A 25,178-nucleotide genomic window follows, 5' to 3' on the forward strand; every position below is an offset into this window, starting at 1 on the left:
TGTCAAGCAATATTTTCATTTATATTTGTGAGTTAAAAAAAAAACACTAAACAAGCAGTCAAAGGATCAAATTCAAAAATGGAGTGAGCTGAGTCAGAGCTTAAGACACGACAAGTTATTTGCTGCCCGTGCTTTGATTGAGAGTTTTGAAACTTGTGACATCTTCTCTTTGGCTTCATGTCTTGCTCTCAAAACCTTCTTGTTTGCCTCCGCCTTGGTCATGCTTAAACTCTTCTGCAACTTTTCCAACATTTTGGCTCGCTTCTTTTCGAGTTTCTTCTGTTAAAAAACAAACAAATCTTATGGTAATTAGAAAACACGTCACAGTGAAAAGATTATACAAGATAATCAATCAAGCAAGCAACCTCGTAGTTTTTCATCTCCTCCGTAGCCTTGCTAGTGTGCCTGTATTCCCATTCACTTATGACAGCTTCTTTTCTTTTTAACCTGCTAGGCATTCTTTGTTAGTTTGTAAAATTCAAGTGAAAAAAACTCTCCCGAATCAAGTCGGTAGCTTTTTTAATCCTAACCGGTCAAGAATGGCGAGTTCTTGAGCTTTTTTCCATGCTTCAACACGAGTGTCGAACTCGTGCTTCTTCACATCGTCCAAGAATGCATTGTAAGGCTTCGGCCGAGTCATCAGGGTTTGCCGTTGACACTCGGGGCTTCCCGTTTCGGATGCGCTCTCTTCCCACGTTATGCTTTTGCCTCTGCTCTCATTTGACCTCATTTCTTCTCCTGAAATTTCCATGGAATTAACGCACGTTAGGGCTTAGGGAGAGATTCATTGCAATTTACATGCCCACAGGAGAGAGAGAGAGAGAGAGAGAGAGAGAGAGAGAGAGACCTTGGGCGTAGTGGTGGTGCATGTTTGAGATAGACAACTGGTCAAAAGGGTTGACGTTGAAAGAACAGTCGTCTTCTTCGTTTCTAGAATGTTCATTACCATTCCAAGCAGTGCGATAGCTCTACGGGAGGCACATGAACAAACACGCGCGCAAGCATAGAAGGATCAAGGCGATGTAAATACGTTGTTCTTGAAAGAGATTTATGGTGCGATTGCGATGAATTAAGTCGGGGCTTTGAAGCGTGTTCTTGAAGAAAAAAGTTCAAACGAAAACGTGTTCTTGAAGATAAAAAAAGAAAAGAAGAAAAGAGAAAGAGGAATAGGAACCTGTAATCTGGGCGTTGATACGGAAGAAGAGTGGGTGGGAAATGAGGTGAGGAAGTTAAGGGACATGGACGAGGCTGTGGAGTCACCGCTGCTACAAATCGGCGGTGGAGACTCCGACCACTCGTATGCTCTTCGCTTCGAATTCATTCCAACTGAATCCTTGCTCGTCTTCTCTCTCTCACCGTATTACATTACCAGTATTGCTTTATATGACTGGGTTTCTTTATATTCCACTTTCTCTCTTCGACTACGGTTTACCTTAAATGCGAGTCGTACATTCATTTCGTATATGCTTCATTAATCATTATCATCTTGGCATTGGTATTTGATTCCTCGTCCCAACTAACTCTGAATATTCTTAAGAAAAAAAAAATCGCTGAATACGCCCATTAAAATTACTTCCGGAGTTTATTTATATTTTTTTCTTTTCCGTTTTGATTGTAAAATTATTCTTGATTGATCTGTGCTGTACTTAAAAACAATGGATAATCTATCGTTACTTAGGACATAAAACGTTCACATTACAAACATAACAGGAGGGATTTTCTTTGGACAAAATTGTTAAAATATTAGGGTCTATACTCTACTTGGAACCTGAAAAATGTGAAAGGAAAATAAAATGAGAAGCCAATATGTTTTTCTGACTTTATTTGAATCCAGAAAAATAAGAGAAATTTGATTTTCATCACTTTCAAACATAACAAAATATTTTGATTTTCTCGTACATTCTTTCTACCATTTTATTTTTCTTCAAATTTTTACTTTCTATTATTATTCTTATAATTCTTTTGGACTCACCACCATTAGTCTTGGAAGGCTAAATAAATCATAATATAGTGTCGACACAATCGGGTTATACAAGCCTATCCAATTAAAAGCTCACTTCCTACGAAAACCAAACGCGTCTAACGTGTTGCAACATACATTAAATTGTTTAGGCTATGATAAGCACATCAGAGAATCCCATATTATATCTTAAGGCGTTGAAACCGAATCGCTTGACCAAACTACGACCCTCCCGATTCGTAGTGAGCTCAGCTTCCAAGATGGAATTTTGGAACAATGGTACTTGGATAGTGAAGAGCTTCGAGTCCAGTTCATAACAAAATCCATCCATAAGAGGACACAATTCATATCATATCAATTGGTTTCAAGGCACAATTCATGTTTAATTCACCTCAGAGAACAGGAAGTACCGTACAAATTCAACCAACCAGGAAAAATAAGAAGAAAAAAAAAGGTCTACTTCATATAACCAAAAAGAAAAGAAAGAACCCACTAAAAGTTTTCAAGATGTACAAGCTTTAAAACAAAAGTACAAAAAAAAAAAAAAGAAAAAAAAAGAGTATTCCAATTTCTCATCTTCCTCCTCAGATACAATAATTATCAAAACCCGAAATTATTAGCACAACCATGGATATTCCCTTGCTCAGGCGTCTCGGCGGACGAAGTAGAGCTTGCCCATGACGTGAAGAATGGAGACAAAGGCGATGAAACCGATGCTCATAACGAGGACGACATTTGGGGAAATCTTGAGCCCCGGAGCGTCGTCTGTGTAAAACTGAAGCATCGTTCCGGCGGCACCGCCTGAGGCTCCGCTGCTCGCCGGTCTCCTTCTTCTCATGCTCGCGGTGGCCGCGGCACTTCCTCTTTGAGGTCCTGATCCACCTACAACCATTTTTTTTTTCTTCCTGTAATAAGCAAAAAATAAATACCCACTGATAATGGTCAGAGAGCTTTATCATATCAAGGATCTGCCAAAAGAAAATTTCGAGTTTTTTGAAACTCATTCGAAGCAGGTGCAAGTTTCGAGCGGACTGATTGTTTTTTCTTCTCTTTGTGAACATGCAACGAAGGAGCATAAACCAGACATACATACAGCGTATTATCAACTATTAAATTTATCAACTTTTCTTTGCATATTTCAAGCTGAAAGTCAACTAACTCATGATCCGCCCTTTTGCATGTTTAGGGAGTTGTCTACGAATTAGGAATTCAACTGAAATTATTTGAATTGAAATCAGACAGGTACGGCGATCTAAATAAATCCGACACGCAGAAATCCCAAAATTCATGATCCTCCACCATTAAAACCTAACCTCAAATTAAGAATCAAATTACAGATCTATTGACCTAGGATCGGGAAGAAAGCGTACATTAATCGAGAAAAGAGAACGTATAATTACACAGATAAGGAACTCGCCTGAGTAAATTTGATGAACGAGAGAGGAAATTCGCCGAAGTTGATAACGTGAAATTCTAATTCGGAAGAGAAGAGCTTTTAAGATCCGATGACCGTGTTTTTGTTGTCTTATTTATATATCAATGGTTGCGTTGATTCCAAACGGACCCACAAAGGCTTCCACGAGAACTAACCCAATTGAAATGTGCCACGAAAGCATACGGCCGATGACGTCAAAGACACATGGCTATATTTTTACAATTTCCTTCTCAGTCCCGTAGAGTTTGTGTATTTGCATTATATTACGAGATCAGTAGTTAATAAGAGCATCTTTAATGGTAAGCTAAATGTCATTTTAGCTTATCAAGATACATAGTTCTCATTGGTTGAAAAAAAATGGGACCCATTTTTTGCTAAGCTAATGGTTAAGCAATTAGCTCTATAGAGCTAATTTGCTAAGCTAAATCAATAGCTAATATGCAAAACAATGGTAAACAAGTAGCTTAAAATTTTTGCTATTTACTAGCAAATCCCTCAAATTACTAAGCAAATGACCATTAAAGATGCTCTAAGTAGGACTTAATAAGTAGCGAAAATATCAAGAATAAACTCATTATGTGCATTTAATCTAAAATTAGACTTCTGTCGTGGTAAGGGCAATTTTTGAGACCTTGTTAGCAATCCGTTCGATTTCCTAATGGATGCGGTAGTCTTCTGTTCGATGTTACCAGGGGCTCATGGTAAATTTTAGTAGAGTCTAACTCTGACGCCACGATCATCAATTATATATATAACTTATTTGAAATCTTACAAGTTGCAACGATATACAAAACAGCAGTATATTTCTTAAGAATAAATGACATATTTGCCCCCTATATTATGGCAGATATTTCAAGTTAGTCCCCGAATTCTGAAAACGATCTTATTCATATTTGAACTTTGTTTTTGGACCTATTTAGTCCTTCCGTCATAACTCTGTCAGTCAAATAGGTATATTTTAATCACGTGACAATGAAACAAGGGGCAATATAGTAATGAGCAAATGAACATGTTTCGGTAAATCCACAAACCCAGAAAAGGAATATAATCAAATTCATAACAACTGAGTAATGAGCAGACAAACAAAACTGGCATTCCTTCTCCTGCAGAAATCGTTACCCAAAAAGCCAAGCGAAGCCGAGGCGTGGCGGTGGTTTTTTTTTTTTTTTTTTTTTACCATGAAGATGGTAATAGAGGTTGTTGTTAGGGACGTAATTGTAAACGAGCAGCCTCCGGGCATCAGCAATGCAATACCCGACGAGGGAGAGCAAGTGGCGGTGATGAACGCGGCTGATGATCTCGACCTCGGCCTTGAACTCGCGCTCGCCTTGCCCTCCGCCGATCCTCAGCTGCTTCACGGCGATCTCGAGCCCGTCCGGGAGAACCCCTTTGTACACCATTCCGAACCCTCCTTCCCCGAGAAGGTTCTCCTCCGAGAACCCGTCCGTCGCCCGGACCAGCTCTTCAAACGCAAAGAACGGCCTCGAGTTGCCTCTCGGAGAGCTTGCCGCTCCGCTTCCCGAGGCGCTCCCTATCAGAGGCACCGTCGAAGTCGAATTCGCCTTGCCGAATCTGGATCGCAAAAAATAAAAAATAAAAAAATAAATAATGTTAAGAGTTTCAAGAAAAAAAAAATCGATCTTTCTTTCGTCTTTGAAAGAAAGAAAGGTACCGGAATTCGAGGAGGCTCCTATCGGAGAAGGCGTGACGTGGCCACGGAGCCCCGAGACGTTTCTTCTCCGCTTCCCCAGAAACCAGACGCCCAAGACGGCGGTGAACTGTGTCCCCTCGGTGGTGACCTTCAACGCCCTCATCCGCGGCCTCTGCAAGGCCAACGAGCTCGACAGAGCTCACATGCTGTTCTACAAAATGGAGGTCGGGAAAGCGCCGTCGATATTCCTCCGCCTCTCCCAGGCCGGGCCGGGCCTCGCCTCCTCCGTCGAGAAGCTCATCGCCTCCGGGCAGATCCACAAGGCCTACCGCCTCGTGGCCCGCGCGAACCAGACCGGCGAATCGTCGCCCGACACCTGGACGTACAACACGCTCATCGTCGACCGGCGGCGGGGGAGTCAACGCCGCGATCAGGCTCTTCAAAGACATGAATTCGAGGAGACTCAGCACCAAGACGGCGGCCACGGCGCCGATCGCCCCCACTCCCCAGCTCCGCCCTCGATTTTCAATTTGACTTCGGAGCGAGATTGGGTTAGAGATGGAGAGAGAGTGGGAATGTGACGAAGAAGAAGATATTTTTTTTTTTTTTGTTTTTATTCTTTATAAATATTAATTGCTTTTTTTATATGATTACAAATTTACCCTCATTTAACAGAATTTTTGACGGAAATTTTGACGGAAGGACTAAAACAGTTAAAAAACAAAGTTAGAGCATTATAAAAATCGTTTTGAGAGTTCGAAGATTAACTTGAAAAATGTGGCAAACTACAGGGGGCAAATATGTCATTTATTCATTTCTTAATCAATTTCACAGGTAAAACCACATGTAGTTGCTTTATTGCCTAATATGAAAAGTCAACTTTCACAAAGAAACCTACAAACACAAGCCGTCTAACTTGACCAGACGATTTAGAGTTCATTCCGTTGCTTTGTTCTTTATTTTTGGGGTTGTTTCTAGGACAAAAGAATCTTTCAAAAACCACACCATGATTTGTCAAGCCAAATTAAAAAAACAGATCTTATATGCAATAAATTTCGTTTCAATGATATATACTACACACATTAAAAAAGAAAAAATTCTTTAAATTGGTTCGTTCAATTGTTACAGAGAAAAATGAACGCCTCACTCGACGAGACAATGGACACTGCATAAACTCAGAATTAAAAAAACTGGAGCAACATTTAATGGAGGTCATGTGTTGTAAAGGACAGAAACAAGAAGTCCATGAATAAATTTAATGAAATGCATTTTATAATGTATACATTTTTGAAGGTACAACAAATTCCCATTACATGTAACATAAATATCCCGCGTATGGAATGGAAAAGAAAAATGAAGTTTACCCATATGTTTTTCTTTATACTAACTCCTATTAAGTCAGTACATCTACATAATAATAAAAGCCTAATATCACTGTTTTTTTTTTTGGGTTCATTTCCAAATTTATTGAAACTAGTTTGAACAAAATGATTTCCCACAGAACAATAAAGTGGGAAAGAGCCCAGGAAACTACAAACTAAGCCATCCCAGGCTCTCTATCACAATGCTCAAAACCTATAAAATCATAAATAAAAAAAAAATAAAAATTACAATCTAATCTAATGGCGCTTCTGTGTGGTGGTCGCCGCTGTGTATAAAATCAACTAACTGACAGACTAGAAAGGCTAGCAAAAACTCTACCAATGAACTAAAGGCATTACCTAATCTAACCTCAAGGCTTTAGTCTCTTGAAAAACCTACTACCTTTGGTTCCGACCCCTGTGCCCGCGAGACTCGATGACAAGAGAGATTTGGAATCGGGGCGCCATTTCAGCTCTTTCAGGACCGAAAACAGGGAAGCGAGGTCGGGAGAGATCTCTTCGTCTTTTACGTTGTTACACGAGATGACTCGAAGCCGTTGAAGCTCTTTCCATGAGAGAACCACGGCCTCCAAGCCCGCCGTTGTCAGCAGAGAACAGCCTGTCAAAGATATCAGCTTCACCCTCCTACAATTACCAAAATGATAAAACATGAATCAGGTCAAGACTGAGATGGTCAAACAACAAACGACAAGGTCATAGTTTGACGACCTAAGAGCACCGATAGAGAAGTGCACAAATGTTTACTCATCCAACGATCAGAAAATTCGTTATCTTGGTGAAAGAGAATATACTTCCTCACTACACGCCTTGCATAGTGTATAAACATCTCTTCAGTTTTTTTTTTAGTAGTAATGCAAACTAAGGCGAACATGTTTTCGTGGCCTGTTTCGATCATGCAACCTAGTACATATTTGCCAAAATTTGAATCTAATGATCAATCTTTTACGTAGTAATGCATTGATTCTCCTACCTAAAATGCCTACTCGATGCAAAGGTACCAAAAAGGGGCAATGCACTTAGCTATGGAAATAGTGCGATACGGGACGACTACTCTAGCACGGTGATTCACTAATTCTCCTTCCTTTTACGTGGAAACAAAAATGGATTCTCAATCTTAAACTAAAATTTCCATCTATGGGCTTTTCTTTTACGAATAGTCGAAAACTCACCGGAAGGTATCCAAAAAAGATAAAAAAAAAAATCCCTAACATACAAAACATATAATCGCTCTTAAAACAGTCTTCCCTTAACCCCGCCTAGCTATTACGAAAAACTCGATACAACATACCAAAAACAAAAGAAGATCATTATTCCCTAACACAGCGTGTGATCAAAATCTTAAATGGCCTTCCCTTAACCCACTTACCTATTACGAAAATCCACAAAATGTACCGAAGAAGATCGACATAATAACAAACATAACGGGACAGCTAATCTTACAAAACTAATCACATAATCCTCTCACCTATCACGCATAACCCCATCTCTAGTAACAAATACTAACGATAATAACACACAAAAAAGGTAAAAAAAAATCCCGTACCTACAAATAGCTGCGATAGCAAACACGCTGTCCGTCAATCCCCAGCAATCGTGGAAAACGACGTCCCTAACGGCCTCGCAGACGGAGAAGAGAGCCCTCATGGCCTCGGCGCTCCCGACCTGGCACTGCTGCAAATGAAGCTCCTCGATGGTCGGGCAAGAGCCCAAATACTCTTCGGGCCCGGGGCACGAATCGATTCCCCTGCAAGACTTGAGCCTCAGAGTCTTCAGATTCCCACAGTATGAGAGCCCCGAAAGCCATCCTCCGTCCATTCTGTGGTCGCAGAGAGTGAGCTCCTCGAGCATAAGGCAGCACTGCCCGATGGCCTTGACTCCGTCGTAGCTTCCCTCGCAGCCGCAGAGCTCGAGCTTGACCAGCCTCGAACACCCCTGAGCCAGTATAGTCAACCCGATATCCGACACCACCGAGCTGTAGAACCCATCGACGGAGCCGATCAATTTCACGACTTGAAGGTATCTGAGGCCCGAGAGGCCTTTGAGCGCCATGTCGCCGCAGCAGTGGAGCTCGAGCTCTTGCAGAGTCGGGCAATCCTCGCCGACGCTCCTCAGCCCGGCCTCGCTGGCACCGATCGCCGCCAGTCTGCGAAGGTTCGGGTACCAGCTCGCGATCATCCTCAGCCCCTGGTCGATCACGCTCGACTTCATCACGTCGCCTTCCTCGAAGAACCCGCCCGAGGAAGACACCAGCGAGTCCACCGAGACCGAGATCGCCTTCTTCGTCACCACGATCCCGGAGCTTCTGGGCGAGCGGAGGCACGCGTGGACGATGTCGACGTCCGTGAGGTTCGGGAACCGGTCCACCACCCGGCCCGAGTCGAGGAAGCCCCAATCGAGGATTCTGAGGGACCGCACGAACTGGCCGTGGAGGTAGAGCCAGCGCTTGCACACTCGGGAGGTCTGAGGGTAGTGACAGAGCGAGACTCGCGAGAGGATCGAGAGGAGGACCTCGTCGGAGAGAGGCGGCGACGGCGAGGCGTGGTGGTGGTCGAGGTCCGGCTCCGAGCTCGGTGAGACACTCTGGAGCTTCATCAGGACTTGCTTTAGGGCTTCTTCTTGGAGGCTCTGGCTCCGGCTGTGCTGGTGGTGGTGGCTCTGGTTCTGCTTCGTCGGCGGCGTTCGACTCGCCGTTTCCGGCGAATGTGACATTTTGTCGCCGGACGAGTTCCGGTTCTTGGTGCGGATATGGATTGGGGTTTTCGGTTTTCTAGGGTTAGGGTTTCACTCTCTCACACTAATTTTTTTTTTCCTGTGAAACCAAAAACTAAGAATGTATGAAGTTACTTCAACAAATCTCTCTCTCTCTCTCAGAAGATTAAATAAAAAAGGAGAAAAAAATAGCGGCGTTCTTTTCAGTAATTGAATAATCTGGAAAACAATCTCTCTATCTCTATGCGACTGTGAAATTTCACACCAAACAAACACAATATAACGACATTTTATTAATTAATAATTAAGAAAAACCCTTGACTCTACATTTCTCTCTGGTTTTCTTCTTCTATATATATAATTCGGAGGACGACAAAAGTTATTATTTCTGGTTTCTATAATTTCTTCTCTCTCTCTGTCTCTTTATCTCTGTGAAAGCTGCGTCTGCTTTCTCTCTCTAGATTGGATTTATAGGTGGTTTGCACGACGACGGATAATATTAGGATTTGGTAATCTGGTGCGACGCAGAGCAGTACACATTAGATTTTTTACGCCATTAGTAATTTGCCACGTCAGTATCATTTGCTTATCTGCATGAGTGCTTTGGTCTGGTGGCTGTTTATTATAGGATTTGATGCAGATGAGACAATTTATGCGATTTTTATTTTGCTCGTTAAAGACAATTTATGTGATATTTGCTTATTATGAGATTTTGGGGTTGGTGGGTGCTGAAATAATAAAACTAAAAAGAGACGAAAAATGATTAATAAATCAATTTGGGTATTTTGAGTGAGAAAAAATATTCAAATAATAGAGAGAGAATTAAATTTGTCTCACATGCGTGAGATGAGTGATGAATGTGATATAGTTTTTTTTTTTTTTAATTCTTTTTTTTAGATGTTACTTTGGCTGCTTTTGATGGAAAAAGGTGAGCTTCTAGAATCAAGTAATTCTCATCTCAGAAAAAGGAAAGGTATTTGGTTAAAATTAGATAAGGTTTCTATTCTTCTTATCTTTTTATTTCCTAGACCAACAACTTTTCCCTAAATAATGTTTTAATTTTCGGGCAGTGTCAATCTTCATTAGTTGAGGATTGAAGAGACAAGTATCGGCTAATGAATAACTCAATCATTATGATTTGCGAGCAATTGTAAGTTATTACAGAAAGAAGAAAGTTCAAGTAAATGACCTAATATTAGTCGGAGAAAGATTACTTATAACAGGCCAGCATTAACAAAAGTAGTCGATGTTAAAAGTTCTATGATTACATTCTAAGATTCTCTTAAAAATTAAAGATGATTTATTAAAACACACACACACACACACACACACACACACACACACACACACACACACACACACACACACACACACACACACACACACACACACACACACACACACACACACACACACACACAGATAGTGTGTTAAGTTACACATTCCTTTGCACTTGCGAGCGGATATTATGGAACTTTAAAATAAATTTAAAGCATGCTCATTTCATGCAATAATAAAAATATAAAATAAAATGATGAAGGATTTTTTTTTTAAAACTAATACAAATAAGACTTTTTTTTTCCTTAAAAGTTACACGAATTCAAAGGCCTCCTTGAAATCGAGGTTAAAATCCTAACAATTTGTTGCGAAATTTATCGTATTTTTTTCGTGGGTATTGATAGTTAAATAAGTTATATTTTCATTTTGTTTATCTTTGGCAGTTCCGTACGTCAAAGATCAAAATCTTTATTTGAAAATTATGTTCTATGATTAGTTAGAGAATTATGGACAATTTTACAATTTGATTATTTATAAATTTCAAAGATATGATAGTTTAAATCATTTATCTATTTTCACGTCCAATTCATTTTTTTGCTTGTTTAGCTAAGTGTTACTACCCTTCGTGATCAACATGTGATTTCTTATATAGCTATCTAGATTTACTAGTCATTGACTAAGTTTGAAGGGGTCGTACGGGCTTCGGGAGTTCTCACGGTTTGCTCATTTGGCACTATAGCAAAAATGGGAAATATTCGATTCAGAGTGGATATGAAGTTGTGAGCAAGTCTTTTCTAGTGACGAAGCCCTTGAATCCTAAGGCCGTAAAGAGTTGGTGGGAGTTCATGTGGAAGCTTAGAGTGCATCCTAAAATCTGGAGCTTTCTCTGGAAGACGGGTCGGGAATGAATTCCTACTTCCGGGAATCTTGCTTGCCGGGGAATGGTCATTGACCATTATTTGTTATTTCAAAATTCTTAATTTCTTGTTTTAGTTGTCAAGTTTATATTCATTTGTTACGTAATTCAAAATTTTAAACTATTGTTTTATGCGTTTTCTCTCGATGTTGGTTAATTTTGGTTTATTTAGTTCATTATCATGTTAGCGAATGATTTATTTTGGTTTATTTTGTTCATTATGATGTTAGCTTTTAGAAAAATATCGAAACAGATTTTTATCATTATTTTTTTGGTTTATTTTAGTTTATTTTGTTCATTATCATGTCCGGTTTTTCATTTGATTCTAATCAATATTTAATTTCTTTCTTTTATTATATTTCATAATGACTTTCCTTTAAAGTTTTGAATTTTAAATCGCAAGCATGGACTATGCAATATTTAACTGATTTAGTTGACTTTTGATTACAGAATCTTGAAACGTTGGCTAGCGGTTGGTTTATTTGATTTTGCTACATAAGGATAATACCAATATTTTCTATACGTTTATTTATGCCAATGGCTAAATTACAAAATTAAACAAACTTTGGCTACTTCCTTAAATCTATGTTTGAAACTGACTACGTAACTAGATTGTCAAAAGAAAAAAAACCTAAGTTTGAGCGTTCTAATCTAGTTAATTCAGAGGATTGTGGATTACATGAATAATATACATGCACAAAAATAAATATAGCTTTAAATCAAATGATAAACATGTTTATTTATTTTATTCATTGACATTTACACATATAATTACAAGAGCACATAGCTAAATAGCCTCTCTAAAAGATTGATATTACATTTTAACTAACGCGTCGCGTCGTTCATAACTAAAAAATATCCATTATGGTATAAAAAAAATTAATAGTAGCCACTTAAATTATTGGGAAATTGCCTCATCTACTATCAAAACCATAACTTTTTCCAATTTCCCACCAAAACCATAATTTCGACAAAAATGCCACTAACTCAAATGTGCAACTACCCTTTTACCCTCCACTTAAATTTTTCTTACAATCCACACCAACTCTCCATATCCCACTCATATCTCACACTAATCCATGACTCTCTCTCTCTCTCTCTCTGTCGGTCTCTAAAACCCTCGGCGTCTCTACCCCCACGACACTCAAACGTCACGCAGAGCCATACGCCTACGAGACCTAAACGCCCACGAGCTCGTCGTCCAAGACCAGCCCGCGCAGAAGATCGTCGTCCAAGACCAGCTTGCACACAAGGTTTGTCTCGCATTTCTTCATTTCGTGGTTCAAAAAGTTCAAGTTCTATATCATTTTGATAGTTTAAAGAGATTCAAATGTTCTGTTTGGTCTGGGTATGTTCACCAGTTAGTATGAAATCGTCAACATAGTTCATCAATTATTGACTTCAGATGTCAACAGTGGACGTCAACTGTTGACATCTGAAGTCAACAAATAATTAACAACTCTGCCTATGCTTTTTGTACGCAGTTATGGCGGCTATTTATTTATTATTCAAGTACAGTGGAACTTGGGTTGAACCTGGTTGTTATCATGAGAATGGATCTTTCGGAATCATGGTGCCGTATGAAGTTAACTTCGCTAGTTTGATGCAAATCATTTACGCGAATTTGGGCAAATCACCATCCACTCATACCATTGGTGTTGCATACGGGATGGCTGGTGCCATGAAACCTGTTGAGATAACCAACGACGCTACGTTAGAAGGTTATTTATATTTGAGGAAGAGGAGAGAATATGACACGGAGATATTACAATTGATATTGGAAATAAATGAAATTTCATCCGGGCTCGATTCTCCAGGGGTTGGATCCACTCGCAACAGCCATGATAGTGGTTGCGTTGGAAACCCGGCTAGAAGAGTTTTCGACATGCCATCCATACCCGAGGAGGGGTGTGGTTCGGTTTCAACTCCTGATTCGGTAATTCGTGGTACGTTCGGATTGGATGACTTAAGGTTGTCAGACTATGGGACCCAATGACAACAACAACGACAATGCTCTCCACCACGAAACTCGCCTCCACCTATAAATTCCAGATCCCTTCCTCCACCACGAAACTCTCCTCCTCCACCACGCAACTCCCCTCATCCACCACGATCCACTCCTCCACCACGCAACTCCCTTCCGTCACCACGATCCCCTCCTCCACCACGCAACTCCCCTCCGTCACCACTATCCCCTCCTCCACCACGCAACTCCCCTCATCCACCCTCACAAAACTCCCATCCTTCATCACCGTCTACGCCGAATTCACAGAGCGTCCCAAGTTCATCTACTAGGAAAGGTGCAAACATGGATGAGGCTATTATTTTAGATGGTCATTCCCCCGTATTTATTGAGCGACATGCATTGTACAAGGATAAATAGACTTTACAGAAACACTTGATGTTGTTCATCATAAACAACAACTTCACGCATAAGACAAAGAACTCGGACAAAAACACATTGCATGTTGTTTGTCTGGGAGAGCATTGTAATTGGGCTGTCCGGGCCGTGAGAAAGGCTAACACGCCCATTTTTCCAAATTAGAAGGTAAACTATCTTTGTTGAATTATGTATGATATTGAAATAGTGTAATTAGATCTCTGTTTTTTTACATCTACTGTCATTTGTTGACATCTGATGTCATTTGTTGACATCTGGTGTCAATTGTTGACATCTGGTGTCAATTGTTGACATCTGGTGTCAATTGTTGACATCTGATGTCAACAATTGACATTAATGTTGAAATTAAGTTTGTTGTAATTTTCATGTTTTAGGTTCGACAACGACCATAGTTGTGCCCTGAACGTAAGATAAGGACGTCACCCGCAAGCAACAAGTACTTTAATAGGAGAGGTTGTGAAGCATAAGTGTATTGATCCAAGCGTGGGTATGTGCAAACCGAAATAGATAATGAACTACATGCAAATGGATTACGGGGTGTCTATGTCTTACAAAAAAGCTTGGCGTTCTAGAGAGCAGGCTCTAAAGTCCCTCTACGGCAATTCCATGGAGTCGTACGCATTCTTAGCTAAACTAAGGTACATGATTGAGACTAAGAATCCAGGTTCTTTATTTGACCTCGTCACTGGTGAGGGCGGCGTATTTATTAGTTTTTTCATGTCACTCGGCCCATGGAGAACGGGGTGGAAGTATGTAAGACTCGTGATTATCGTTGATGGTACTCATTTGAAGAACTATTACAAAGGAACGTTGTATACGGCGTGTGGGATGGACGGAAACAAACAAATTTTTCCACTAGCCTACTGTATTGGTCCTTCAGAGTCTAACGAAACTTGGATTTACTTCTTCGCCAAATTGAAAGATGCAATTGGGGAACGGGAAGAGCAAGTATTTGTATCTGATAGGCACGCTGGCATAATCAATGACATCAAGACGGTATTTCCGAACTGTGATCATGGTTTTTGCATGTACCATCTTCACGGTAATTTGAAGACTACTTTCAAGGGGATTACGAATGAGGTGAAGTGGAAATTTTACGGTGCCTCGAAGGCATACACTCATCGGGAATTCGAAAGTTTCATGGTCATGTTGGACGCTGAAAATTCCGAAATACGACGATACTTAGCTAATGATGTCGGGTATCAAAGGTGGGCACGATGCATGTTCAGGAGAAAGAGGTACGGTATTGTTGTCAATGGTGCCCACAAGAAGAGTTGTAGTCTTTATATTGTACATTTGATGTAATAAAGTCTCATGAAGACTCTTGCTTGTAATTGCTTATCCATGAATAAAAAGTTGAAACGTTCATTCAATCTTCCTTGTCTGAAGCTTTATGATAAAACCTTAGTCTTTTAGTCCATAAACAAACTTAACAACTTACGAAGAGATAAATGTAGATTTACATGAATAAACTCTTCGTAGTTTGCTTAAAACGATATATTCACAATCTAAGGGTCAAAGGACTATTGACCTCAGTATGATTGTTAGGAGAATCTATGATGTCTGGTTATGGGCCATTGAGAGTTGGAGACTCTATAGTTCTTCTAGGTATCTTCCGAAGGTACTGAATTGACCAGTGCACTTCTAGAGACAAAATAAGAACAAACCATTTAACCTCTTATGTCTCGAGGTCACTACATATGAATTGCATCGTGCTTACCTTAATCCTGAAATGAGACATGTCGTTTCACACCTTACGTATTCTCATTTGAGAAAGTCAGAGTTCGGACTCACTATGTGATTCCGAACAAGGCCTATTGGTGAAATACTAAGTTGTGAGAATGTCATGAGTAACTTTGTGAAGTTCTCATAGATATGGAATTCATGTACAAGATTGCTGAAATGCAATGTATATCACATCATGCTTTGTTCCTTGGAATGTGAATAAATGAACTGGCCAGTGTCCAAATTGAGTCTTGACTCCTTTGGATGAAACAATGTGACTTGTTAGCTCCTCGTCAATACATTGTTTCTAACTTATTCACAAGCTACAAATGAGTTGAGGAAATAACAGCTAAAAGGGTAAAATGGTAATTTTGTAAATCCCGACTAGCTGATGATATTCATGAATGGTAAACACAGATAATATTCAGTGGATCCGCTCATCATAATTTGGTTGAATTCTTGAGTAGAAAATAAATTCATTTGAACCGAGAGATTTTCAGTGTCAACTCTTTAGTGGAGTCAGTTGACATTAAGCTAAACTTGGAAAAGGTTTGTAAACTTTTGAGTCCAAGTGTTTAGCTCAAGCTTTGTTCATTTGGATCCATGAGGTCAGTGTCACGATTCACATCGAGTAGGAATAGTTAAACTAGAAGCTAAGTCAAAACAAAAACGAGACAAGTTTTTCGAAAATTGTCAAAATGGTATTTTTGTCTTTTGAGACATAGGATGAAATGAATGTCAATAAATTTTTTGACATGGTCATTTGATGACAAGTAACACTCGGCCAAAATTAGATTTATTGGGCCTTGTGGATTAATTTCATTTCATAAGAATTTTATTGAAAATTTTTAATGGGCCTTTTTCATGTTGTCATGAACAAATGAAAAAGCTTCTAGAAGCCTTTTCTAGATGACCTTGGGCGCCCAACATACCCAAAGAAAGAGAGAATATTTTGTGCATAAATGTATCATGATATTTGCCAAAAGAAAAAAAGGAAACAAATTTCCTATGCATGGCAATAGGAATTTCGGCCAAGTGAGTCAAAGGCAAGGCAATGAACAAAAAAAGGAAACAAATCCAAGCCTTCTAGAAGGCTACCTTGGCCGTGTGACATAAGTGGGAATGAGGCAATATTTGCTCATGAATATGTGATATTCTATAGAAGAGGAAACTACCTTATTGAAGGTGAGACCTATCCTATAAATAGGAGCCTCATTCCACACATTTCATTCATCCAAAGTTTTAGAGATTGAGAGCTTCTCTCTCTAGACTTGGCCGTCCCTCCCCTCTCTCTCTCTATTCAATTTCGTTTTATTGTTTTGGCACCTAGGTCCTCATTTGACCTAGAGTTTAGCTCTTCGACTTCAAGACTCGTTCTTAAGTCGTAGTGTTTAAAAGTGCCCACACACTAATTCCTTTTATCTTGAGTGATTTAGTTATAGAAACTTTCGTGGTTGCTCGAGTTAACGAGGAAAGGAAGAGAGACGCGCTGCGAGGGAGATGAACGTTGCAACCTTTTCCAAAAGCTTCTCAACGTTCAAGCTTCTAAAAAGGTTAGTAATCTTTTATGCTTATATTAGTTTTTATTTACATGTGCTTGCTCTTTGTCTAGGTTAGTAAAAACTGTTTTACTTGAAAAAAGAAAATTTTTAAAATTCCGCCGCTTAACGAAGCGTTAAACTTTTTTTAAAACCCTAGATCGATTCCAACAGGTATCATGACGAACAACAACGCGGAAGCATTGAATGCATTAAATGTAAAAGTCAGACAATTTCCAGTTTCGAAGTTGATGGATTTGCTGAGAGAGAAGTATGAAATGGTTTTATGAACATCGAGACGCTGCGGCAAAAACAAACACGCTCCTGACAAAAGTATACCAAGCCAATGCAGACAAGTACATTGCATACGCTGTTCGAATATAGGTAAAGTCTACAATTGTTGTATGTTTCATGTTTTGTACAAGATTTTGATGAAGTTATGTTTTCTACTAGGTGAGGCCCTCTTCAGTCGACGAGTTTGAGGTCGTAGACAGAGAGGGGATTGTATATGCTGTTAATTTAGAAGAGAGGACATGCTCATGTCGGCGATGGCAGGCTCATAATTTTATTTGTCCACACGCAATCGCAGCATGTCGAGTACGTAATCATCAAGTTGAGAACTACATTTCCGAGTTCTACTCTACGAAGTATTTGCGGGCAACCTACGCAGGTGTACATCATCCTCATGGCGACATTTCGAGTTGGAATATTCCCCCCGAGGTGGAGAATATCAAAGTTCTTCCACCTCAACACAAAGCACGTGCCGCCGGTAGGCCTAAAAAGAGAAGAATACCCTCTCAAGGTGATGACATTATTAGGCGCAAGTGTACGCGTTGTGGGCAAATTGGCCACAATCGTCAAACATGCAATAGTGCTACTCCTTTGTCCACGCAATAATTTTAGACTTCTTTGTGATTTCCACCATTTCAGTAGTGACTCTTGTTGATTTCTTAGTTTATTGAGAAATTTATTTGTAATCTCCGACTTGTATGCATATTTTAGACATCTAAAGTCAACAATAGACGGTAACTGTTGACATCAGATGTCAACAATCGATGTCAACTATTGACATCTAGTGGATGAATTTAAATTTAGTTTTTCACGTAGGCATGCAATTCACAACATTACACGTATATAAAAGGGACATAGTGTAATTAGACATATTAAGCAGTTTCAAGCATTCATGTCATACAAAAACCCATACACAAATATAAATATTACGAATTTTAGACCAATGATGTGGGGAATTCATCGTTAGAGTCTTTCCTTGTTGATCCTCATCCTCCTATAATAGAGAAGTTCCTCTCTCTGGGTTTCTAGCATAAATAGTCGTGTCCCCTTGGGCACGACTTCCATAAAATCTCATTTTTCCTTCAACTGAGTCTCCCAGTCGTCTCCGATGATTTCTTTCATAACACTTTCGAGACACATGATCGGACCCGATTCAGTTTCACTACAAAAAGTATCCAAGTACCATATGTACTCAGCCTGGCTCATTTGAAACTCCGTGAGTTGTGCATCACCGAGTTCCGATCTGCTTGCCTTATTAACATCAATTGACTACAATTTTAGTAATTGTCTACAGTTATAGGTATGAATGTCTACAATCATAAAAAATGATAACCAAAAATCAGCTTTGCTTGGCATCAAAATGTACCTCATTTTTAGAACATTTTCTCTTTCGGGGCTCGAAGTCATCATAGCTTGTCACCGGAGATTCAATGGAGTGTTTTTCTGACATTTCTGCATATTTTTTACAATATTAGAGTCAACAACGTTCATTAGTTGTTGACATCAGATGTCAACAGTTGACGTCCATTGTTGACATCTAATGTCAACAACTGATGAGAGAAATTGACATCTAAACTCTACAGAGTTCATCAGTTGTTGACATTAGATGTCAACAGTTGACTTCCATTGTTGACATCTAATGTCAACAACTGATGTGAGAAATTGAATTCTAAACTCTATAGAGTTCGTCAGTTGTTGACATTAGATGTCAACAATGGACGTCAACTGTTGACATCTAATGTCAACAACTGATGTGAGAAATTGACTTCTAAACTCTACAGAGTTCATCAGTTGTTGACATTAGATGTCAACAATGGACGTCAACTGTTGACATCTAATGTCAACAACTGATGTGAGAAATTGACTTCTAAACTCTACAGAGTTCATCAGTTGTTGACATTAGATGTCAACAATTGACGTAATGTCAACAATGGACGTCAATTGTTGACATCTAATGTCAACAACTGATGAACTCTGTAGAGTTTAGAATTCAATTTCTCACATCAGTTGTTGACATTAGATGTCAACAGTTGACGTCCATTGTTGACATCTAATGTCAACAACTGATGAACTCTGTAGAGTTTAGAAGTCAACTTCTCACATCAGTTGTTGACATTAGATGTCAACAGTTGACGTCCATTGTTGACATCTAATGTCAACAACTGATGAACTTTGAAGATTATTAACATACCAAAACAATATCCTAAAATTTTAACCACAAAATTTAGGGAAAAAACGACCTGATCTTGGACTAAATATGGAGTTTTGAGTTTGGCGTTTGGATCTCGTCGGCATTTGGGTCTCGTGGGCGTTTGGGTCTCGTGGGTGTTTGGGTCCTCGGGTTTTAGAGAGCTGGTGCGAGAAAGAGAGCTTTGGCGTTTGGATCTCGTCGGCGTTTGGGTCTCGTGGGCGTTTGGGTCCTCGGGTTTTAGAGAGCTGGTGCGAGAAAGAGAGCTGGTCCTCGGGCTCCTGGGTTTCTTGGGTCTGGTGACTTTGGGGTAAACAAAGAGAAAGAGAAAGAGAGAGAGATCGAAAAAAAAACAGTCCGACGTCCGACGAGGGGACGGAGAGAACGAGAAGAGAGAAGAGAGAGTGAGAGAAATAGATAGATTGACAGGAAGAGAGAACGAGAAAGAGGAGAGATAAGACTGACGCGAAGAGAGAGAGAGAGCCAAATAGAGTGGGGTTGGTGAGATTGTAAGAATGTAAGAAGTGAATGGTAAATAGGTAGTTTTGCATAGGTGTTCGTGGCATTGGTGTCCAAATTATGCATTTGGTGGAAAATAGGAAAAAAGTTATCATATAGGTAGTAGATGTGACAATTTCCCTAAATTATTTATCGACAAATAGGACAAAAATGCGCTTTTTAATTTTAAATAGATAAAAAAAAAAAAATTAATCGCATAGAATTTTTTTACTTCATTAATATTTGACTTAATATTTTCTTTCTTTCCATGCATGTGTTTACTTGTTAATATAAGTTAATAACCCAAAAAGTACAATAAACTGACGAAAATGATGATGTATAAACATACAAACAACCACCAAATATACTATGCAATGTATGATACATGGCCGGCACTATTGTGGCCTTAGGCAAAAATTGAAAATGAGGCTTTTTTAATACAAAAAAAAAACTTCTAAGACATCCAAATAAAAAAAAAATAGTTAATTAACCATCATTTCTAATAAAGATAGGAGAATACAATACCCTTAATAAATAAAAACATAATGTCCATTGATATTTTTATCACTTTGTGTGTTCTAAATTGTCCATTTTTCATCCATGCACCTTCCATCTATGCACCTAAAAAGTAGACAAAACATACAAACAAAAAAAAAGTTAAAACAATAAAGATCTATGTAAACTTTACTTTTCTTACTTTGTGCGATGCAAAAGTACTAATGAGATCATCGAATTCAAGCTCGTGTAACATATTTTTTCAATGGACAACATAGCTAATCCATTCAACCGCTCTTGTGACATAGTTGATCTTAGATAAGATTTTATTAATTTCAACTTCGAAAAACTCCTCTCTGCGGAAGCCACGGTTACTGGAATTGTCAATAAAATCCGGTAAGCAATGTATGCATTGGGACAAGAATCCACATTTTTTATATAATGAAGTGTTTCCATCGGACTACTTTTTTCTTTCAAAATTTCTCTAAGCACTTTTAATTCAGAAAATATATCTAAACCATCAATGTCCGAAAGTCCCTTACATTTCAACACATCTTCAAGATTCAATGAAGATTTTTTCAAATCACATTCATCTAACGACTTTAGCTTTTTGAAATTGAATAAAAATCCAAAAACATTTTCATATGCTTGAAATTGCTCAAATATACTTGTAAGCGAAAAAATAACTTGATCCACAATGTAGAGGAAATATTCAATTCGAAATGATTCTTCGAGAGTTTGGTTTTTATCGCAATCAACACTTTCACCAAAATGCTTTTTTCTACGAATCACACGTTTTTCTCGAAATTTTGGTTCTACATTCATCTCATTTGCAATCTCTTTCGCCGAAATCATAGCACATGTAAAACCATTTTCTCTATAATTTTTAAAATAAGTGAGTAGGCCTTTCAATTGATCTATAGCAATCTCAATATGCATATCTTCACTTTGTAAGGTTTTACTCACTTAATTAATAGCAAATAATACATCAAACCAAATAGTTATGCCTAGCAAAAATTCAAAATTCTCTAATTCATACTCCGCTAGACATTTAGCTTCACTCTTGATTTTAGGATCCTCACATGTTTCTCCTAGCTCAAACAAGGCATCTCTTATTTTTGGAGCTTGATATCTAATTGCCTTAACACTATCAATTCGACTTTCCCAATGAGTTTGTGACAATGATTTAACGGTCAAATCCGATATGTTATCTTTTAGTATTTTCCATCTCTTAGTAGAAGAAGCAAACAATGAATAGATGCGTTGAAAAACTCCAAAAAAATGATATAGCTCTAACACAAGAGTTTGCAACATCGGAAAACACCAAATTAAGACTATGACAACCACAAGGTGTATAAAATGCTCTTTAATTTACATCTAACAATCTTTTTTGAAGACCTTGGTGCTTTCCTTTCATATTAGATCCGTTATCATAACCTTGTCCTCTTATATCTTGTATGTCAAGTCCTAGTCTTTCAATTTCTTCGACAAGTGTATCAAAAAGACCTTTACCCGATGTATCATCCACTTGTAAAAACCCCAAAAAATACTCTTCTACGGTTATTGGATCTTTTCCCATACAAACACACCTTAATATGATAGACATTTGTTCTTGGTGATTTGAATCGGGAGTGCAATCAAGTAGAACCGATAAGTATTTTGCATCTTTTATATTTTTCAAAATTTTACTTTTAACTTCATTTGCTAACATTTGTATAAGCTCATTTTGAATCCGATGTCCTAGATAATGATTATGAATATCTCCACTTTGAATACGTTGAACATGTTCTTGCATTGTTGGATCGAATTCGGCTAGCATTTCAACAAGACTAAAAAAATTTCCATTATTTTCTTGATAAATCTTTTCATTACTTCCACGAAATGCAAGATTATTTTTAGCTAAATTTTTACGATTGCAATTATTCTTATTAAGACATTTCTCCAATGTTCCTTCTCTTTGTTTATTCTTTCTTGAGCATGTTTATCAATTGTCAATTTTTTAGATAATCTCAGCTCTAATTCAAACCAAGTAGTCATGCATACAATGTGATCATTACTTATCTCATGACTTCTTAATTTTGCACTAAGATTCTTCCAATCATTTGTCCCTTCATCACCTAATTGATTTTTGGTATGGTTGGCCTTAAATAATTTACAACAAAAGCAATATACTTTATTGAATTCCTTTGAATATACTAACCATCTTCTATCAAGTTTTTCGCCATTTGGTAGTTTCCTATAGTAGTAAGAAAAAGCAAAATGCCTAGAATTTTTATCTTTTGGAAAACTAATTTCACTCTCTCTAATAGGACCTTTCTCAATTAGTATGTCTCTAAAATTGTTATCAATATTGTTCCATCGTCCCGGATCATAAACATTTATTGACATCTCATTCATGTTTTTTTTTAACCTCTCCTTCTATTTCAATGTCAATAAAATCATTTCCGGGTTCTTCCTCATCGTTAGTCTCTCTAGATTTTTCTACCCGCGTATCATCATTTCCATGTGCGCTCACTTCTTCATCAACTATGGTTACTAAATCTTTTTTTTTTTTGAGAAATTTATCAAGAGCTCCTCTTTGAGAGTTAACCAAATCTTCTTCTCTCCTTTTTTTTTTTTCAATTTGTCATAACCCGAAGCAAATTTTCGACAAGACATAACTAACAAAGAAAATCAACACAAGCACACAAACACACAAAAAAAAGAAGAAGCTAACAACAATAATAATCTCAAACAAAACAACTTAATTAGAAAGATGGAACCTGAAAAGTGATGAACAAATTGCTCCAACTTCAAGCTTTAAAGTTGATTGTTTTTTCTTCACTTACTTGCTTGAGAATAACTTCTGTGAAAAAAATAGACCAAATAACGTTCTGAAATTTTTTTGACGTTTGAAGTTCCCTATTTGCTTTAAACTCTATTTTGATAACCATCTTTGTGGGCCTAAAAATAATTAAAAGCCATAATATAAAAAGCCCACTTCCATTTGAGTTTTTAAATTTATTGGACCAATAAACTACAATTTTTGAGGCCTTTATTTTTCTTCAACCAGGGGAGGCCTTAGGCAATTGCCTATACTGCCTAAGGGAATGACCGGCCCTGGTATGATACTATATTACTATATGACTAAAAAATGAAAACGTAAAAGTCATTCGTGAATTCTCTCCAGGATGACCGCGTCGCTGAAATAACTGTAGTTTAATTAATAAACACTTTACTAATATTTATTAACGGTTATTATATGTTGGAAACTAGATTTAGGATTTTGAAAAACGTTTATCTTATCAAATTAGCCGGAAAATAAATAAATAAATCTCTATGAAACCTAAACATGAAGCATGTAACATTAAATCTGAGACTAATCTTTTTGGAACAACAAACTAGTGATCTTCAATTCTTGATGATCTTATGCAAACATCCTTCTTGGTGAAGTTGAAGAGCAACCACAAAAAGAGTCTTCAACAATAATAAAGAAAATCGTGTATATATGTGTGGGCACAAGTAATTCAATGTGACATGAAATCAATTTTCAAGCCACAAAGTTACTTGGAAAGTCTCGGTATTAAATCACAAAGTATCAAAACCGAGTGCCAAAAAGAAAAGAGAGAGTTCTTCTATGAGAGAGAGAGAGAGAGAGAGAGAGAGAGAGAACTTGTCTCAAGAATTGTGTTTTCGCCGTGCAAAACATGGCACTATTTATAGCCAAGACTGGCCGAGTGGTAAGGTCCGATGATCCACAAAACATGGCACCATGATCTCCCCACTTATTCCACTTCTCTCTACTTCTCTTCCTTGTCACTTGCGGCCAAGTCACTTCCTGGATCCTAGGAAGACTTTCCTTGATGGTTTGGCACTTGTTAATTTTTTTTTGTTTTAAACACAAAAATTACAAGTATGCAAACCGAGTCCAAGCTTGCCTTTATGCATGACACGACTAGGAATATCCATGTCATTAATTTTGCAACCAATCACAATTTTCATGTCATTTAACTTCTCCAATTAGTCAAGAACTAATAGGAAAAAGCCAGGTGAAAAAATCAAGGATAAAATAAGCCTTAAACAAACGTTAATGCCACAACCATAAATCAAATTTATAACTTATGGTATTAATTTTTTTAGCATCATATGATAAACATCAAAATCAAATTTAGACAAATAGATAAACTTATGTGAAAAACTAATTTTCTCAATAAGTGACATTTACAAGTGCATTTTCACAAATGTACTTGATTTGAATCTTATTCCAAGTAGTTCATTCAACTAATATACTTTCAATAGCATGTTGTAGAGACCTTATGGACCAATATGAGAAAAACTTAAGGTTTAGCTTCTTGACAAAAGTTTCCAAACTTTCACGAGTTTAACCACGGTTCTAAACGTCGACGAAAATAGACGGCGCCGTCGTTGCTGGGAGCTCAGCGGCCGACGAAGACAGCATTTTTCGTTTTATCGTTAAAAGCCGTTCGAAATTCGAGGAAACGGCACGTCGTTCTGCAAAATGACATCCGAAGTCTGGCTGCAGTTGAAGAACATGAAGATGCCGGCGAGAGTCGACGATTTTCGGTGACTTTCGCTTTTGTTTTAAAAAAAACCAGATATGAAAAAATGGGAAAAGAAAGAAAATGGGAAGAGAAGAACAATGGGAGAGAGAGAGAGAGAGACACACAGTGGGTTTCCAGAGAGAGATGGCATACAATTTTGGAGTCGTCCG

At 38.2% G+C, this 25,178-nt stretch overlaps 2 protein-coding genes and 2 pseudogenes across 4 annotated transcripts; all 4 read right to left on the reverse strand.

The window, feature by feature from the left end:
- Positions 1-48: 48 nt before the first annotated feature.
- LOC149400578 (uncharacterized) lies at positions 49-1,348 on the reverse strand. The gene is made up of 5 exons (XM_089612853.1): positions 1,175-1,348; positions 848-968; positions 531-738; positions 366-447; positions 49-279 (listed from the first exon to the last, which is right to left on the reverse strand). The coding sequence occupies exons 1-5, from the start codon at positions 1,319-1,321 to the stop codon at positions 94-96; spliced, it is 744 nt and encodes a 247-aa protein (XP_089468979.1). The 5' UTR covers positions 1,322-1,348; the 3' UTR covers positions 49-93.
- A 926-nt stretch (positions 1,349-2,274) lies between these two features.
- Positions 2,275-3,505, reverse strand: LOC149400579 (protein transport protein Sec61 subunit beta pseudogene; annotated as a pseudogene). Its single transcript, XR_016296348.1, has 2 exons — positions 3,378-3,505; positions 2,275-2,865 (listed from the first exon to the last, which is right to left on the reverse strand). The product of XR_016296348.1 is annotated as a protein transport protein Sec61 subunit beta pseudogene (transcript).
- Positions 3,506-4,323: 818 nt separating this feature from the next.
- LOC149400580 (proline-rich receptor-like protein kinase PERK8 pseudogene) lies at positions 4,324-5,331 on the reverse strand (annotated as a pseudogene). Its single transcript, XR_016296303.1, has 3 exons — positions 4,573-5,331; positions 4,427-4,498; positions 4,324-4,331 (listed from the first exon to the last, which is right to left on the reverse strand). The product of XR_016296303.1 is annotated as a proline-rich receptor-like protein kinase PERK8 pseudogene (transcript).
- Positions 5,332-6,483: 1,152 nt separating this feature from the next.
- On the reverse strand, positions 6,484-9,596 carry LOC149400581 (F-box protein At5g51370-like). The gene is made up of 2 exons (XM_089613584.1): positions 7,972-9,596; positions 6,484-7,052 (listed from the first exon to the last, which is right to left on the reverse strand). Exons 1-2 carry the CDS (start codon positions 9,135-9,137, stop codon positions 6,779-6,781), a joined length of 1,440 nt encoding a protein of 479 aa, XP_089469710.1. The 5' UTR covers positions 9,138-9,596; the 3' UTR covers positions 6,484-6,778.
- Positions 9,597-25,178: the final 15,582 nt, after the last annotated feature.

This window comes from Urtica dioica, chromosome 4 (genome assembly GCF_054948205.1).
Source record: "Urtica dioica subsp. dioica isolate 48M chromosome 4, U.dioica_male_clone48M_v1_H2, whole genome shotgun sequence".
NCBI lineage: Eukaryota > Viridiplantae > Streptophyta > Magnoliopsida > Rosales > Urticaceae > Urtica > Urtica dioica.

Excerpts from the sequence above, each read along its gene's own strand:
- LOC149400578 (XM_089612853.1), bottom strand. The coding sequence starts at position 1,321 with ATGAATTCGAAGCGAAGAGCATACGAGTGGTCGGAGTCTCCACCGCCG. Across the intron at positions 739-847 it reads GCACCACCACTACGCCCAAG|GAGAAGAAATGAGGTCAAAT; the intron begins GTCTCTCTCTCT and ends TGGAAATTTCAG. Across the intron at positions 280-365 it reads AGGAGATGAAAAACTACGAG|AAGAAACTCGAAAAGAAGCG; the intron begins GTTGCTTGCTTG and ends GTTTTTTAACAG.
- LOC149400581 (XM_089613584.1), bottom strand. The coding sequence starts at position 9,137 with ATGTCACATTCGCCGGAAACGGCGAGTCGAACGCCGCCGACGAAGCAG. Across the intron at positions 7,053-7,971 it reads GCTATCGCAGCTATTTGTAG|GAGGGTGAAGCTGATATCTT; the intron begins GTACGGGATTTT and ends TGGTAATTGTAG.